General features: G+C 38.2%; 1 protein-coding gene across 1 annotated transcript in view; it reads right to left on the reverse strand.

The window, feature by feature from the left end:
* The window catches only part of COPB1 (COPI coat complex subunit beta 1), a gene marked incomplete at its 5' end in the record, with an annotated part of 41,522 nt that overhangs the window by 11,747 nt on the left and 13,133 nt on the right, over positions 1 to 16,642 (reverse strand). The window contains 10 exons of the mRNA XM_080707520.1: positions 2,096 to 2,275; positions 2,406 to 2,633; positions 3,802 to 3,922; positions 6,141 to 6,301; positions 7,068 to 7,164; positions 9,712 to 9,857; positions 11,228 to 11,374; positions 11,468 to 11,575; positions 13,778 to 13,897; positions 15,380 to 15,517. Of these exons, the coding sequence (XP_080563646.1) occupies positions 2,096 to 2,275; positions 2,406 to 2,633; positions 3,802 to 3,922; positions 6,141 to 6,301; positions 7,068 to 7,164; positions 9,712 to 9,857; positions 11,228 to 11,374; positions 11,468 to 11,575; positions 13,778 to 13,897; positions 15,380 to 15,517 (1,446 nt within the window). The remainder of the gene's footprint in view (positions 1 to 2,095; positions 2,276 to 2,405; positions 2,634 to 3,801; positions 3,923 to 6,140; positions 6,302 to 7,067; positions 7,165 to 9,711; positions 9,858 to 11,227; positions 11,375 to 11,467; positions 11,576 to 13,777; positions 13,898 to 15,379; positions 15,518 to 16,642) is intronic.

Below are 16,642 nucleotides of genomic sequence, written 5' to 3' on the forward strand. Positions count from 1 at the left end.
GATCAGAGAAGAGGATCCCCACGCCACATAATTGTCAAAATGACCAATGTGGAAGCCAAGCAGAGAATCTTAAAGGCAACAAAAACAAAGGGCCAAGTGACATTCAGAGGAAAACCAATTAGAATCACTCCAGACTTCCCAAACCAAGTCATGAGAGCCAGAAGGGCTTGGAGTAACATATTCCAAACTCTGAAAGAAAACAACTTCCAGCCAAAAATTTCCTACCCAGCAAAACTTTCTATCAAATTAGATGGAGAAATAAGAAGCTTCCATGACAAACAGAAACTGAAGGAATTTATGTCTTCAAAACCAGCGCTAGAGAAAATACTCAAAGAGATTAACTACAAAGAAGAAATAGGTAACACACACCAGAACCAGAGAAACAAGAGTTTCCATCCAACAGACAATTAAGATTGGTTATCTGTGGAGATTCATTATTTATGTTAGTCTTTTAGCTATCTCTAAATGGTATTGTTTGCCTTTATTGTTGTTAATTTTTAGGATTTCTAGTTGGAATATTAATATACCTTCAGATATAGCAATTGGAAATATTTTATCCCATTCTATTAGTAACTGTTAACTCTGTTTACATTGTCTTTGGATATACAATTTTTTATTTTTTTATTTTTTACGGAGTCTGTATACTCCTCTGTTGCCTGTGTCATTGAAATCATAACCAAGAAATCACTGCCAATTTCAATGTTGTGAGGTTTTATGACCCAGATTTTCTCCTAAAAGTTTATAGTCTTAAGATTTATATTTAGGTCTTTTTTCTATTTTGAGTTAATATTTGTATATGGGATTAGGTAAGGGTCCAATTTTATTCTTTTCCATGTAATTATTATTTTTTTAACAATATTTAGTTAAAAGATTATCATTTCCACCACCAAATGTTCGTGGAAACCTTGTCAAAAATAACTTGACAATATAGGGAAGAATTTAGCTCTAGGCTTGTATTTAACTCCAATGGTTTACATATCTGCCTTTAGAATAGTACTACACTGTTTCAATTATTGTAGCTTTATATGGTTTGAAATCAGATAATATATATCTTCTAGCTTTGTTCTTTTTCAAGATCGTTGTGGGTATCTAAAGTCCATATTACATATTAGGATAGAGTTTTTTTTCTGAAAAATAAATATATAAATATATGATAGTTTCACCTAAAAAAATAGAAAAAAATATTCTCTGGTAAGAAAGAAAGTAAAAAGAAATATTGAAATGTTATCTTTAAGTCATCAAAAGCTTGGTATCAGACAAATGAAACTGTTATGTGAGATTATCATTTTTAAGTTTGGATAAATTGCTATAATACTAGATGTCAACCACTAAGCCAAGCATGGGAGGGAGGAATGGGGAGAGAATGGGGTGGGGATCGGGTGGGGGCTGACTGGGCGATGTGTGCATGTATGTCTACAAAAGTTTGTATCCCACTATGATGTATGAATACAGTGCACCAATAAAAAAAAAGAAAATTGTAGACTTAAATTATTCTATTTCCCCTCCAAAACTTGGCAATGCAGTTCTTCAGGAGGTAAATACAATTTCTTTAAAGAATATGGTAAAATCTCTGTAACAACAAAATTTGCATAAGTATTCAGGACAACAGAATATTCAATGACTTAATCTACTGCTTACCAGTGGAGGTAATAAATCCATCCTGGTTTAATAGTTAAAAACAAACATACAAACACAGAATGGGAGAAAATAATCTACAAATTGAATAAGGGGTTAATATCTAGAATACATAAAAATTTTTGCAAGTCAAACAAAAAAATTTGCCTTGAACAAATGACTTGAACAGACATTCCTCCAAAAAGCCACACATGAAAAGACTAGCTATTTTTTCCTTTTACAACAGCACCAGCAACTTTTTGATGACTACAGTTTTGTTTTATTTTGATACTGGAGATTAAACCGAGGGGCTTCTCTACCACTGAGCCACATCTCCAGCCCTTTTATGTTGAAACAAGGTCTCACTAATTTGCTAAGGCTGGCCTTGAATCTGTGATCCTTCTGTCCCAGCCTCTCAATGATCACTACTTTTTTAAGTAGCCAACTTAAATAACTTACAGTATCTTTGATATTTTGTTACCTTGTTAAGTTTAGATGCCAGGGGATCTGAGGCCTCTTTCCTCTGTGTGTTACCCATTGCTGCCAACAAGCTCAGCTGAAACTGATCTTCTTTGCAGTTCATTTCATTTTTAGCAGTTAGTTGCATGAAGGAAATCGGGTCATCAGGCTGTACTGTCACATTCCTCTTTTCAGATTCTTTCTGTGTTGAAGAAATAATACACATTTCTTTTTTATGGAAAGATAGTTTTTTACAGGCCTTTATAGGGGCTGAAAAAAATCAACAAACTTTAAAAACCCACAAAGTACTTTTATGGCCTTATCATATATACCTTCTGGGACAGTTTTTCTTCTTCAAGTTTGGCAGATAACATGTGAGAAAGGGACTGTCTGCATTCCTTATTAAAAATGTCATTCATTAAAGGTGAGCATTCAGACAAGACCTTGAGACACAAGGAAATTCGGTCTACATCATCATCAGTAATTGGCTTCTTAGGAAGAGTAGATTTTCCCAAATGAAGAATAGTTGCCATGAGCAACATAGCCTCAGCAACAAAAGACTAGAAAAGCAGAGAAACTGGTTATTGCACTGATTCTCCCATTGCAACAATGTCACTTTATTTTAACTCATAATTCAAAAAATACACCTCACTTTTCATTTCACTTGAGTAAGACTTTAGATCCTTTCTATTTTACCTCAATCTTTTTTTCTGCATCCTTCTTCCTTTTTTTATCCTAACTGCCACTTTCTAAGACTTCTATTAACCCATAGTTGAAAAATGACAGTGGCTTTTTAATGGTTTTCCTTTCAATCCCAACTATAGAATGAGTGAATAAAAACACTTTACCTTTATTGACATTTTGCCATATTTGCTTTCTTATTCTCTCATATGTAATATAGTTACTTTGGGGGGCTGACTACATTTCTTATTACGACTTTCACCTAATAATACACTAGCATTTATCCCCTAGGAATTATGACAGTTTCTAATAAAACCAATTTTACTTTCTTAAGTCCAGGATCAACTTCATTCATTTTATTTGGCTATTATTTTCTTTATTCTTCTAATCTAGATCAATTTCCTGCCTGTTGGTTTATTTTTAGTCATGCCAACTTTTTAAAAGAACCCAGACCATCTTTTTTAATATAAAGGACGTTCCACACTTTAAGCCACGATCCTAACTATAGGAGGCACATAATGTCAAGTTGTCACATTATTGGTGATCATTTACTACTGTCTTAATTTTGTACTCCATCAAGTATTTCACTCTCCATGCCTAAGCCTTTAGTGACTTTCCTCATTCTTCATACTGACATCCATATTGTTTGGCCTGCTATTCGAAGTCATCTTCTTTCTTTTTCTCCCCTTTTTTTGCGGTACTGGGAATGGAACCCAGGGGCATTCTACCTCCGAGCTACATACCCAGCCCTATGATCAGAATGGTCAGAAGCTGTGATAAAATATAAACTCTAGATAAGAATCATCTAAGATACTTCTTATAATATAATAATGAGTGACTAGATAAAGATGCTAAAGAGAAGGCATTTCCTTCACTAGTCCTTGACTAATCTTAGCAAACAGAAGTGACTTCATAAATCCTAATATTTCCTCCACTGTACTAAACACAAGGTATTATTTTATGACAGGAACGTAAGCATTATTTTTTGAATACATATATGAGGTGCTAAACAATCAATTTGAGAAAATGTAGAATAAATAAACTTACATTTTGTTTTTTCTTCTCCTGAACCAAAGCTACATAGCGCAATGCAATCTTAGTCAGAGTAGTGGCAAGGGAGGCAGCAACAAAGAAATCTCCATCCAGAAGGAATCCTCTCAGGGGAGGTCTGCAAAGCAATCAGGGAAGATGAGACCCATCAACCTCTGAAGAAGCAAACAGCTTCTGTATGACTGAATCACATACACCAAGCTCACCACCATCTTTTAGTGATAAGGACCTTAGTTAACTCCTTCTTTAGCTCAAAAAGAAAAAAAAAAAAAAGGAAAAAAAAGGGAAAATACATAACTTTTATACTTCAAATGACTCAAGACCAAATAGTAGAAAGAAAAAAACAGTTTCCGTGTATATGTATTGAAGCTAATGAGACACTTGCAAATCCCAGTTTACCTATTTATTTAATGGTAATTTACAACTTCTCTAGGTCTCAAATTCCTCTTCTGTCAAATGGAGGTGATACACTCTTATTTCAAAGGGTTGTTGTCAAAAACTATAAGAGATAAACTACTTAGCACAATGCCTACTACATAGTAAGTATGCAATAAAATTTCAGGCATCATTTTCATTATCTTCAAAATTAAAATGGAAAGCCAAGCATAGTGGTACATACTTGTAATCCTAGTATTTGGGAGGCGGAGACAGGAGGATTGCAGGTTCAAGGACAGCCTCAGCAATTTAGTGAGGCGCTCAGCAACCTAGTGAGACTGTTTCCAAATAAGAAATAAAATTGGTCTGGGAGTATAGCTCAAAAGTAGAATGCCTCTAGATTCGATTCCCAGTGCCACAAACAAAACAAAAGAAGATAAAAATGGATAACAAAATAAAGAAGAAAACATCAAAGTGTTATTCTGTCAAATAGATGAAATATCTTGGACTGAGGTGTAGGTCAGTGACAGAGCACTTGCCTAGCATGCACAAGACCTGGGGTGATCTGTCAGCACTGCAAGAAGAAAAGGAAGATGAAAAAATAGAGAAGAAAGAGGAGGAAGAGGAAGAGGAAGGAGAAAATACAAAGTAGAGGAGGAAGAGGATCTTCCAAAAATTTTCCAGATGCTAATAGGCAACCAAATTCAAATATGAGCACATTTACCTTGACTTAGCATCTTTCTTTCCCTCCGCCCCCCCCTCTCGTGGTACCAGGGATGGAACCCAGGGGCATTCAACCTCCGAGCTACACCCCCAGATCTATTTTTTAGTCTTTTCATTTATGAAACAGGGTCTCACTGAGTTGCGAAGGGCTTCACTAAGTAGCGGCGTCTGTCTGCAAACCGTGATCCTTAGGTCTCAGCCTCCTGAATGCTGGGATTACAAGAATGCACCACAAAGCCCGGCTTGACTTGGCATTTTTATGTGAGTGAAATAACTTTAGTTTAAATAAAAGTTACTTCAGCCGGGCGTGGTGGCGCATGCTTGTAATCCCCACGCTTGGGAGGCTGAGATGGGAGGATCGCATGGGTTCGAAGCCAGCCTCAGCTACTTAGTGAGGTTTTCAACAACTTAGTGAGACCCAAATAAAATATAAAAAAGGTCTGGGAGTATAGCCTGGAGGTAAAAAGCCTCTAGGTTCCACCCCCAGTACCACCAATAAATAAATAAATAAATAAATAAATAAATAAATAAATAAATAAATAAATAAAAAATAAGTAAAAGTTACTTCACTGAAAACAGATGGAAAAAGCAAAAGATTAAAACTGCTGATATGCCAGGAGTGGCGGCACACGCTTGTAATCCCTGCGCTTGGGAGGCGGAGACAGGAGGATCGCGCAGGTTCAAAGCCAGCCTTGCTGGCTTAAGAGACCCTCTTTCCACATAAAAATATAAATATGGGTTTGGGAGTGTAGCCCAGAGGTAGAAGGGTTTCCAGGAACCCCAGTACCACCTAAAGAAAAACCAAAATAAAAAACAACAACAACAAAAAACTGCTGACATAATTCCTGGGGAGGGGGACTTAAATATCTCTCTCTTTTCAATTACTTTATTTTTTTTATTTTTTATTTTTTGCAGCACTGGGGATAGAACCCAGGGGCATTCTACCTCTGAGCTACACCCCTAGCCCTATTTTTTAGTCTTTATTTTGAAACTGTCTCACTGGGTTGTAAAGGGCCTCACTTGGTAGCTGAGGTTGTCCATGAACCACCACCCTCCTGTCTCAGCCTCCCAAATGCTGGGATTACAAGAGTGTGCCACCATGCCTGGCTTCTTTTCAAGTACTTTACATACAAAGATTTTTAAACTGTGATCACAAAAACAAACTAAGAAGAGAAATCAAGTGACTGTATTGTAACCAAGAGTTATACAAGTAGTTTAGCTGGCAGTTCTTCAGTTACCTGTCTTCCTCTTTCTTGGTGGGTCTAGAACTGCTGAGGGCACTCTGAGTTGCATAGGTACCCATTTCAGTAACCAATTTCTGAACTGGTCCAACAGTTATTTCTTCTTCAGGTTTTAATTCACCAGCTTCTTTCTTTATTTCTGACTCTACAATTGGGATCTAAAATTGGAAACATCAGTTTAGCAATAATATCAATAGCAAGCAAAAGTACATTTGGGGGGGGGGGCACTGGGGATGGAACCCAGAGGCATTGTACCTCTGAGCTACACCCCCAGCCCTTGTTTTTGGTCTTTTTATTTTTGAAACAGAGTTACTGAGTTGCAAAGGGCCTCGCTAAGTAGCTGAGGCTGTCCATGAACTGCAATCCTCTGGTCTCTGCCTCCCAAATGCGGGGATTACAAGTGTGCGCCATCAAGCCTGGCACAAAAGTACATTTCAATAGTCAATTATTTAGAAAAAGAAGACATCCTCTCAGTGGAATTTTTTTAAATTTGGAACTCTGCTTTCCTTCCCAGGATATTGTAATGTGGGGAAAACAGGGGCTTTGGAGTTGGACATTGCTGAGTTTGAATTCTCACTTTAATCATTATCAATTTTAATTTTTTAAATTTATATATAAAAAATTGAAGTCCAATCAGTTAAGGAACATATTATATTCACAGTCTCAAAGCTAATGATTGGCAGAACCAAGAGTATAACCCAGGTGTTCTACAAAAATGCTTATTAGATGTAGAAATGCTGTTAGTTTAGAATATAAATATTGTAGTCATTCTTACTATAAGGCATTCGTTTTTTTTTTTGGTCATGCTGGTGCTGGGGAATCAAACTCAGGGCCTCATGTATGCTAGGCAAGTAGTCTATCACTGAGCTACATGCACAGCTCATCAAATTTTCCTAAAGCAGGATTACCTAAAATAAAACTTACCTCCCCAAGGGACCTGCGGACTTCTGTCATCACACTTTGAATGTCTTCCTTGGTACTGCAGTATTCTCCCAGGATCCATAATGCTCCTCGATAAATCCTAGGACAAGAATACAAAATCTGAAACACAGAACTGGAAGACAAATCCTGAAGCAGAAATCTTTCTTTGTGAAACTTAAGCTCAAAGAAGAAAAGAAGATTCTATAATTCTAAGGGACTATGGACTGTTATACTTCAGAAAGAGTATGACAACAAGTTTTGATTTTTTCCAGCAGCCACAAGGAAAATAACTCTTCTCACTCATCATTATTAGAAATATTTTAAATTGGCTTAGCAATTTTTTTTTTTTTTTTGGTGGTATTGGGGTTCCTGGAAGCCCTTCTACTTCTGGGCTACACTCCCAACCCTATTTTTATATTTTTATTTGGAAACAGGGTCTCTTAAGCCAGCGGCTGGCTTCGAACCAGTGCAATACTCCTGTCTCCGCCTCCCAAGTGCGGGGATTACAAGCGTGTGCCACCATGCCCGGCTGGCTTAGCAATTTTAGAAATACCAAAATGCTCCCCAGAAGTGTCCATTTAGAGCTCAGTTAAGATAAATTTAGCTTTATCACCTTCTATTATAAAACTTATTATCTTAATTTTAAAAATTCACTTATTTGTCACTGAAAAGAAGAAATAAAGTGCTGAACAGAACAGTGAATATAAAAATGCAAGAAGATAAAGTAAAGATTGGGAATGTTGCCGGGCGTGGTGGCGCATGCTTGTAATCTCAGCATTCGGGAGGCTGAGACCGGAGGATCGCGGTTCGCGGACAGTCTCAGCTACTTAGTGAGGCCCTCTGCAACTCAGTGAGACCCGGTTTCAAAATAAAGAATAAAAAATAGGGCAGCGGGTGTAGCTCGGAGGTTGAATGCCCCTGGGTTCCATCTCCAGACCCGCAAAAAAAAAAAAAAAAAAGTTTGGAAATGTAGTTCACTGGTAGAGTACTTGTCTAGCATGCATGAGGTCCTAGGTTTGATCCTCAAAGGGGAAAAATGACAGCAGTAATTCTCTAGCTTAAAACATTAAACGAATAAAATAATCAGTCATCTTTTCCCTATGATTTTAAATATATGTATTTTAAAAAATCAATCAGAGAAAATGAAGCTTCAAGAGACCATGGCTATCAAAAATAAAACTTTAGCCAACCAGCAATGTGTGCCTGTAATCCCAGTAGTTGGGAGAGTAAGAAAGGAGAATCAAGCCGGGCGTGGTGACGCACGCTTGTAATCCCAGCATTCGGGAGGCTGAGACTGGAGGATTGCGGTTCGCAGACAGCCTTAGCTACTCAGTGAGGCTCTCTGCAACTTAGTGAGACCCTGTTTCAAAATAAAGAATAAAAAATAGGGCAGGGGGTGTAGCTTGGAGGTCAAAAGCCCCTGGGTTCCATCCCCAGACCCACAAAAAAAAAAAAAAAAAAAAAAAAGAAAAAAAAAAGAAAGGAGAATCATAGGTTCAAGGTCAGCCTCAGCAACTTAGTGTTAGTGGGACATGCTAAGTTTCAAAATAAAAAATAAAAAGGGCTGGGGTTAAGTTTGGAAGTAGAATGCCCCTCAGTTAAATTTCTAGTTACAAGAAAGTATATAAAAATAAAATAAAATGGGCTGAGTGTGTAGCTGGAAAGTAGAATGCCCCTAGGTTAAATCCCCAGTGTATCCTTGACACCAAAAATATAAAAAATAGGGCTGGCGCATAGGTCAGAGGTAAAATGCCCCTAAGTTTAATCCCCAGTCCATAAAAAAGAACAAAAACCACAAACAATTCTTTCTCATTAGCAAAGGGCTATTTGAAAGGAAAAACACATGGTCAGATTCAGATTGTATTCTCAATCTTTCAATGTTAAAAGTGGATATAAGCCGGGAGTGGTGGCGCATACTTGTAAATCCAGTACTTGGGAGGATGAGACAGAAGGATTGTGGGCTCTCAGCCAGTCTCAGCTACTTAGTGAGGCCCTCTGCAATTTAGGGAGACCTTGTTTCAAAATAAAGAATAAAAAATAGGGCTGGGGGTGTAGCTCAGAAGTAGAATATCCTGGGTTCCATCCCCAATACTAAAAAAAGGGGGAATATAAATAATAATGATATCCCCAAACTATGCTATTATGCTATAAAATTATGTTTAGTTACTTTAAGATTTACAACGTTTTAGAGGAAAACAGAATGGAGAAAAATAGCTAACTCATCCAAAAAATTATTTTGCTTACAGATTATGGATTTTAGAGTGGGGACAAGGCAATGTTTGTTATCATGTTACTTTTGATAAGCACGCGCGCGCGCGCGCGCACACACACACACACACACACACACACACACTTTCCACTCCTCCAGGAGTACTGGGGTAAATTATGAGCTATGCCCTCAGTTCTTTTCATTTTTCATTTTGAGATAGGGCTTAAAATAAAAGGTCTGTCTTTGGGTGTAGCATAAGTTTCCCAGGATGGCCTCAAACTTGTAATTCTCCTATCTCAGCTTCCCAAGCAGCTAGAATTACAGGTATGTGCTACTCTGCCTAGCTCTTTCCATTATATATCTGAACAATTGGCTATTTGAAGATAGAAATGAATAAAATGCTTACTGACATTACAACTAAAAATACAGAAAACCTACTTGACAGATTTAATAGCATGAAAGACTTCAAGCATCTTCTCAACAATTAGCGTTCTCAGGGTATCAAAGCGCTGGATGGCTTCACGAACAAACTCCAAGACGTCAGCAGCTGCTGCTTCATTATTGTCACTGAGAAATTCCATTAGCTATAAGAACAAAAGCGCAAATAGGATTAGCAATTACATGATCTTCAGAAAGAAAATGATCTAAGACAAGAATAAATTTAAAAAGTTACAAAAAATGTAACCCATCTTTATTTTTTTTATTTTGGTACTGGGGATGGAACCTAGGGGCATTCATCTCCGGGATACACTTTCAGACTAATTTTTGTATTTATTTGGAAACAAGGTCTCTTAATTTGCTGAGAGCCTCACTAAACAGCTGAGGCTGGCTTTGAACTTGTGCAATCTTCCTGTCTCAGCCTCCCAAGTACTGGGATTACAAGGGTGTGCCACCACACCCAGACCTAACCCACCTTAAAATATAAAACAAAAGGTAAGTTGAGAGACTATTATGTAAATAAAACCACAATGGCTTTTCTATGTATAGCAAAGTTTATTATAAAACTCACTATAGAAGAAAATATAGAAACTCTCAACTTGAGCCAGGCTCGGCAGAGCACACCTGTAATACTAGCTACCATGGAGCCTGAGCAGAAAGATTGCAAGTTTAAAGACAGCCTGGGCAATTTAGTGAGACCTTCTCTCAAAATAAAATAAAAAGGGCTGATAATATAGTTTAGTAGCAGAGCACTTGCCTAACATGCAATGCCCAGTGGTGTGTGCCTGTTATGTGTGCACAAAACCATTATTTATTATAATTACCTGAATAATAAAATATGCTGCATAAATATTTATAAAACAAGTAAGATGCAGAGCTATTTTTTGTCACTTTTTAAAATGAAAATGTGGCCGGGCGTGGTGGTGCACGCTTGTAATCCCCGCGCTTGGGAGGCAGAGACAGGAGGATCGCGCAGGTTCGAAGCCAGCCGCACGCACTGGCTTAGGAGACCCTGTTTCCAAATAAAAATGTAAAATAGGTCTGGGAGTGTAGCCCAGAGGTAGAAGGGCTTCCAGGAACCCCAGTACCACCAAAAAAAAAAAAAAAAGGAAAAAAAGAAAATGTGGGAAAAAAGTAGTCTATGTCTTTAGTCTTCTGAGCTTAAGGGTGCAGATAAAGATCTCTTCTTACTGTAAGATTCAGTGGTTCCAGAGAGTTGATGTTTCAGATTAACTGTTGAATAATTAAAATTAAGAAAAAATTTCTTCAAAGCACACTTGTAATCCTAGCATTTGGGAGGCTGAGACAGGAGGATCACAGTTTGTGGACAACCTCAGCTACTTAGGCCCTTTGCAACTCAGTGAGTCCCTATTTCAAAATAAAGAATAAAAAATAGGACTAGGGGGTGTAGCTTGAAGGTAAAATGCCCCTGGGTTCCATCCTCAGTACTGAAAAAAAAAAAAAAAAAAAAATTCTTGTAGAGCATTTCCAAATTAAGGTCATCAGAATTACATACCACAGGAATAACATTTGCAGCCATATCTGGAAACCGGACAGAACAGGAATGCAATGTTCGTACGAGGAGTTGTCTATATTTGTCAGTGTCTTCATGCTCAGACACGTTGTTTGTTTTAATCACTTCCTTCTTCAAGACAATAACCAGCTAGAGACAAAGTAAAATAAGTGAGAATTACATCATGCTTGGCCTGACTGCTTGCAAAGTGCCATCAAATTTTTTTTTTTTTTTTTTTTTTACCTCTTCAACATTCCTAGAAGAGACAAGATCCAATGCTAACTGCAGAGTTTTCTTGCGTACTTCTAAGTCTGGTGTGCTCAATACTCTTAGGATATCCATTACCAGATCCTGAAGAGAGCAAAGTATCAAGAATTAACACTAATCTTTCTGGTCACAAAAAGAAAATCTTAACTGCAGAATGGTTCTATCAATCATCACAATCCTTTAATAACAAAATTACTACTAGTAGAAGAACCAGATATTTTGGGTCTCCTGATATAATACAGTATGAACTAATATCACATATGATGAATTCAAACTGACAGTGTTTACTATGAATCTATCAAGCTTTACATCTGACATTTACATAGGAAATATGAAAGTCAGAGGAACAAGCTGAACGATAGCTATAAGAAATATCCACTCATGTCCAGAAAGAGGGGTGTTCTATAGAAAGGAGGATTGATTTAGTCTGTTCAACAAATCAGTGTCATGAAAAAAGACATTGTTCAAGCCCAGTGTGGTGGTGCATGCTTGTAATCTCAGCATTCAGGAGGCTAAGACAGGAAGATCACAGGTTTACAGCCAGCCTCAGCTACTTAGGGAGGCCTGCTGCAACTTAGTGAGATGCTGTTTCCACATAAAGCATAGAAAATAGGGCTGGAGAGCCAGGCATGGTGGCACACACTTGTAATCCCAGCATTTGGGAGGGGGAGACAGGAGGATTGTGGTTTGTGGATAGCCTCAGCTACTACTTAGTAAGACCCTTTGCAACTCAGTGAGATCTTGTTTCAAAATAAAGAATAAAAAATAGGGCTGGGGGTGTGGCTTGGAGGTAGAATGCCCCTGGGTTTCACCCCCAGTACCACAGGAAAAACCAAAACCAAAACCAAAAAAAAAAAAAAAAAAACCCACTTTAAGCTGGGTATGGTGGCACATGTTCTAGACAATTTTTTATATAAACACAATTATCAAATTTGTAGGTTTTGTTGGGGTGTGATACTAGGGATTGAACCCAGAGCCATTCTACCTCCAAGTTACACTCCAGCCCATCCATCCATCCATCCATCCATTCATTCATTTTGGAACAGGGTCTTACTAAGTTGCTAAGAGTCTAAGTTGCTGAGCTGGCCCTAATCCTGTGATCCTCTTGTCTCAGTCTCCCAAGTACTGGATTATGGGCATCTACCACAACACACACTAAATTTATCAAACTGTCCCAATAATGCACTTTGCAGCAATGTTTCATTTTTGTTCTACTCTAAGACCAGCACTGCATACAGCTCTCATGGGACTTTATTTTTATAACCATCTTTACTCTCATGGGTTAAATAGGTATGCTGTTAATTTTCTAGCATCTGATTCTTATTCTAAATTAATTGTTATGATTACTTTCTAAAAAGTATAAATTATATTCAAATTAAAATAAACATATCACTATTGCTAAGAATATCTAGTATAACACAAATAGAAAAAAGATAACATATTAATTCATTTTAGATTTTTTTTTGGCGGTACTGGGGATGAAACCCAAAGGCATTCTACCTCCAAGCTACACCTCCAGCTCTATTTTTTATTCTTTATTTTGAAACAGGGTCTCACTGAGTTGCAAAGGGCCTAAGTAGCTGAGGCTGTCTGCAAACCAAGATCCTCCTGTCTCAGCCTCCCAAATGTTGGGATTACAAGTGTGTGCCACCACACTCGGCATGTTAGACTTTTTTTTTTGGTGGTGGTACTGGGGTTTCTGGAAACGCTCTACCTCTGGGCTACACTCCCAGACCTATTTTTAATATTTTTATTTGGAAAAAGGGTCTCTTAAGCCAGCTCAGCTGGCTTCAAACCTATGTGATCCTTCTGTCTCCGCCTCCCAAGCGTGGGGATTACAAGTGTGCGCCACCACGCCTGGCTAGAAATATTTTTTATGGTAAAGATAATACCCCAGCCAGGCGTGGTGGCGCACACTTGTAATTCCCCGCGCTTGGGAGGCAGAGACAGGAGGATCGCGCTGGTTCAAAGCCAGCCAAGCTGGCTTAAGAGACCCTGTTTCCAAATGAAAAAAAAAAGAAAAAAAATATACATATGTAAAATAGGTCTGGGAGTGTAGCCCGGAGACAGAAGGGTTTCCAGTAACCCCAGTACCAAAAAAAAAAAAAAAAAAAAAAAAAAAGGTAATACCCCAAAAGGCTATATGGTGATTCAAGAGTTATACTTTAAATGACCAAAATTTAAACTACCTCATCTTCAAAGTTTTAAGTTAACTAAGATGGCAAGGCTTGGACATGATTTTTTGAAAACATATATTATTAGGATCTCTTTCTTTGAGACACTTACCTGGAGGACTCGTTCATGAGCAGGATGCTCTTTCAATTCTACCAATCGATCCAGAACTATGAGTTTTACATTGTTGTCACTCTCCTTAATAATTAAATCAATGTAACACTGAGCAGCAGCCTATATAAAAAAGAAAACCTATTTAAGAGGCCATAAACATAGAATATGAATATGCAAAAGACAAAAGACCCCTAAAGAGCCAAAGTATACCCACTAATCCCTGCATGAGTTTAAGCATTTTGTTCAAAGGAATATGGATCTCTATTTCCTAAAATTTATCAAACCCTAGCTGGATGTGGTGGTGCATGCTTGTAATCCCAGCATTTGGGAGGCTGAGGCAGGAGGATCACATAGGTTTGAAGCCAGCCTCAGCTACTTAGTGAGGTTCTCAGCAACTTAGTGAGACCCCATTTCCAAATAAAGTATAAAAAAAAGGCCTGGGAGCCAGGCGTGGTGGCGCACGCTTGTAATTCCAACATTTGGGAGGCTAAGACAGGAGAATCGTGGTTCACAGACAGCCTCAGCTACTTAGTGAGGCCCTCTGCAATTTAGTGAGATCCTGTTTCAAAATAAGGAATATAAAATAGAGCAGGGGGTGTAGATCGGAGGTCAAATGCCTCTGGGTTCCATCCCCAGACCCACCAAAAAAAAAAAAAAAGTCTGGGAGTATATAGCCCAGAGGTAGAAAAGCCCCTGGGTTCCACCCTCAGAACCACACACACACAAAAAAACCCTTAATAGTATTCAAGCTTACAAAAGATCAGAAGCATTACAAATTAAAAGGACAAAAAGGAACTGCTATAGGCAAAAATATTTATTTTATTTGATGTAATGATGATTAAACCCAAGAGTGCTCTGCCACTGAGCTATAAACCCAGTCCTTTTTTTTTTTTTGTAGTATTAGAGATTGAACCCAGGGGCATTCTACCTCTAAGCTACACCACCAGACCTATTTTTTAATTCTTTATTTTGAAACAGGGTCTCACTGAGTTGCAAAGGGCCTAAGTAGCTGAGGCCGTCTGTGAACTTCAATTCTCCTGTCTTAGCCTCCCAAAGGCTGGGATTACAAGTATGTGCCACCATGCCCAGCTTATTTTTTTTTTTAAATGAATGAAATATTTTTTTTGTGGTACCAGAGATTGAACCCAGGAGATTTCTCCCTCTGAGCTATATCCCCAGACCTATTTCTTATTCTTTATTTTAAAACAGGGTCTCATTAAGTAGCTGAGCCTGCCCATGAACCTGCAAACCTCCTCTCTCAACCTTCCCAGCCTTTTTAGATTTCATTTTGAGACAGTCTCTAGAAGCTGTCCAGGCTGGCTTTGAACTTGTGATCTTTCTGCCTCAGCCTCCCAAGTAACTGGGATTACAAGCGTGTGCCAAAATGCCCTGTTCTGATAAAGTATTGTTAGGGTAATATAAAGAAAAGATAAATACTACTTCATTATTGAAAATACTCACTGAAACTTTAAGGATCTATTACTTAGGATCCTGACTCATTTTCCCCAGACCTAGTTTTTAATTTAATTGAGAGGGAAAAAGCACTAGCGCTAAGTTGGTATGTTTATCATCTAATCTGACACAAAAAGAAATAAGCAGTACCTTGATTGCAGTTGGTGCACTGGACAGTGTTACTAATGTCCCAGCAGCCTCATATTTTACAGCAGGGCTAGATGACTGTAGTAAGTTATAGATGCAGCGAATGAAGCGAGCCCTTTCTGATGGATTAGCATGACACACCTGGAAAAGAAAACATTTAGTTTTTCAGTGATTTCAGAAACAATGCTTTCCCCTTCCTCAAGTGCTGGGGATAGATCCTAGGGTCGCCTGCATGCTAAATAAGTATTCTGACACTGATCCACACCCCCCATTCCTGACACTTGAATTTTTTAAAAATTAGCTTATAGGAGCTAGTGCTCTTTTTTCCCCCTTTTGTGGTACTGGAATTGAACCCAGGGGTGCTCTACTGCTAAGATACATCCCCATCCTTTATGTTTTTTAGATAGGGTCTTGCTAAGTTGCCCAGGATAGCCTCAAACCTGCAATTCTTCTGTCTCAGGGTCCCAAGTACTGGGATTACAGGCATGTACCATGATACCTGGCTTTAAATTGTTCTTAATTTGAAAACTAAGAATATGTAAGAATGGCATATAAGTGTTAGCCAGCTGAGTGTGGGGGTGCAAGCTTGTAATCCCATTACTTGGGAGGCTGAGACAGGAGGATCACAGTTCATGGATAGCCTCAGCTACTTAGCGGGGTCCTTTGCAACTCGGTGAGACCTTGTTTCAAAACAAAGAATAAAAAATAGGGCTGGGGGCATAGCTCAGAGATAGAATGGCCCTGGGTTCCATCTCCATTACCACACACACACACACACACACACACACACACACACACACACACACACACAGTACTGTGACAGGATATTAAATTTGGTCTAAGTTTTTATTCTGGATGCCATATCAAAAAGGACATATAATAGATGACAAATTTCAACATCTAATTAAAAACACCAGTTCTTCAAGTATGAAAAGTAAACTCTTACTTTAAATTAGTATTTCCTATTACTTGAGACTATATTCACTATTGGAAAGGAAATGAAAATCTTCTATTGCTGGGCATGGTGGCGCATACTTGTAATCCCTGCGCTTGGGAGGTGGAAACAGGAGGACTGCGCAGGTTCAAAGCCAGCTGTGCTGGCTTAAGAGACCCTGTTTCCAAAAATAAAAAAAGCATAAAATAGGTCTGGGAGTGTAGCCTGGAGGTAGAAGGGCTTTCAGAAACCCCAGTACCACCAAAAACAAAAAGAAAAACAACAAAAAAACCACAAAAAAAAAAACAAGAGAAAACAAAAAAACCTTCTAT

Source organism: Muscardinus avellanarius (assembly GCF_963383645.1).
Source record: "Muscardinus avellanarius genome assembly, chromosome: 1".
Taxonomy (NCBI): Eukaryota; Metazoa; Chordata; class Mammalia; order Rodentia; family Gliridae; genus Muscardinus; species Muscardinus avellanarius.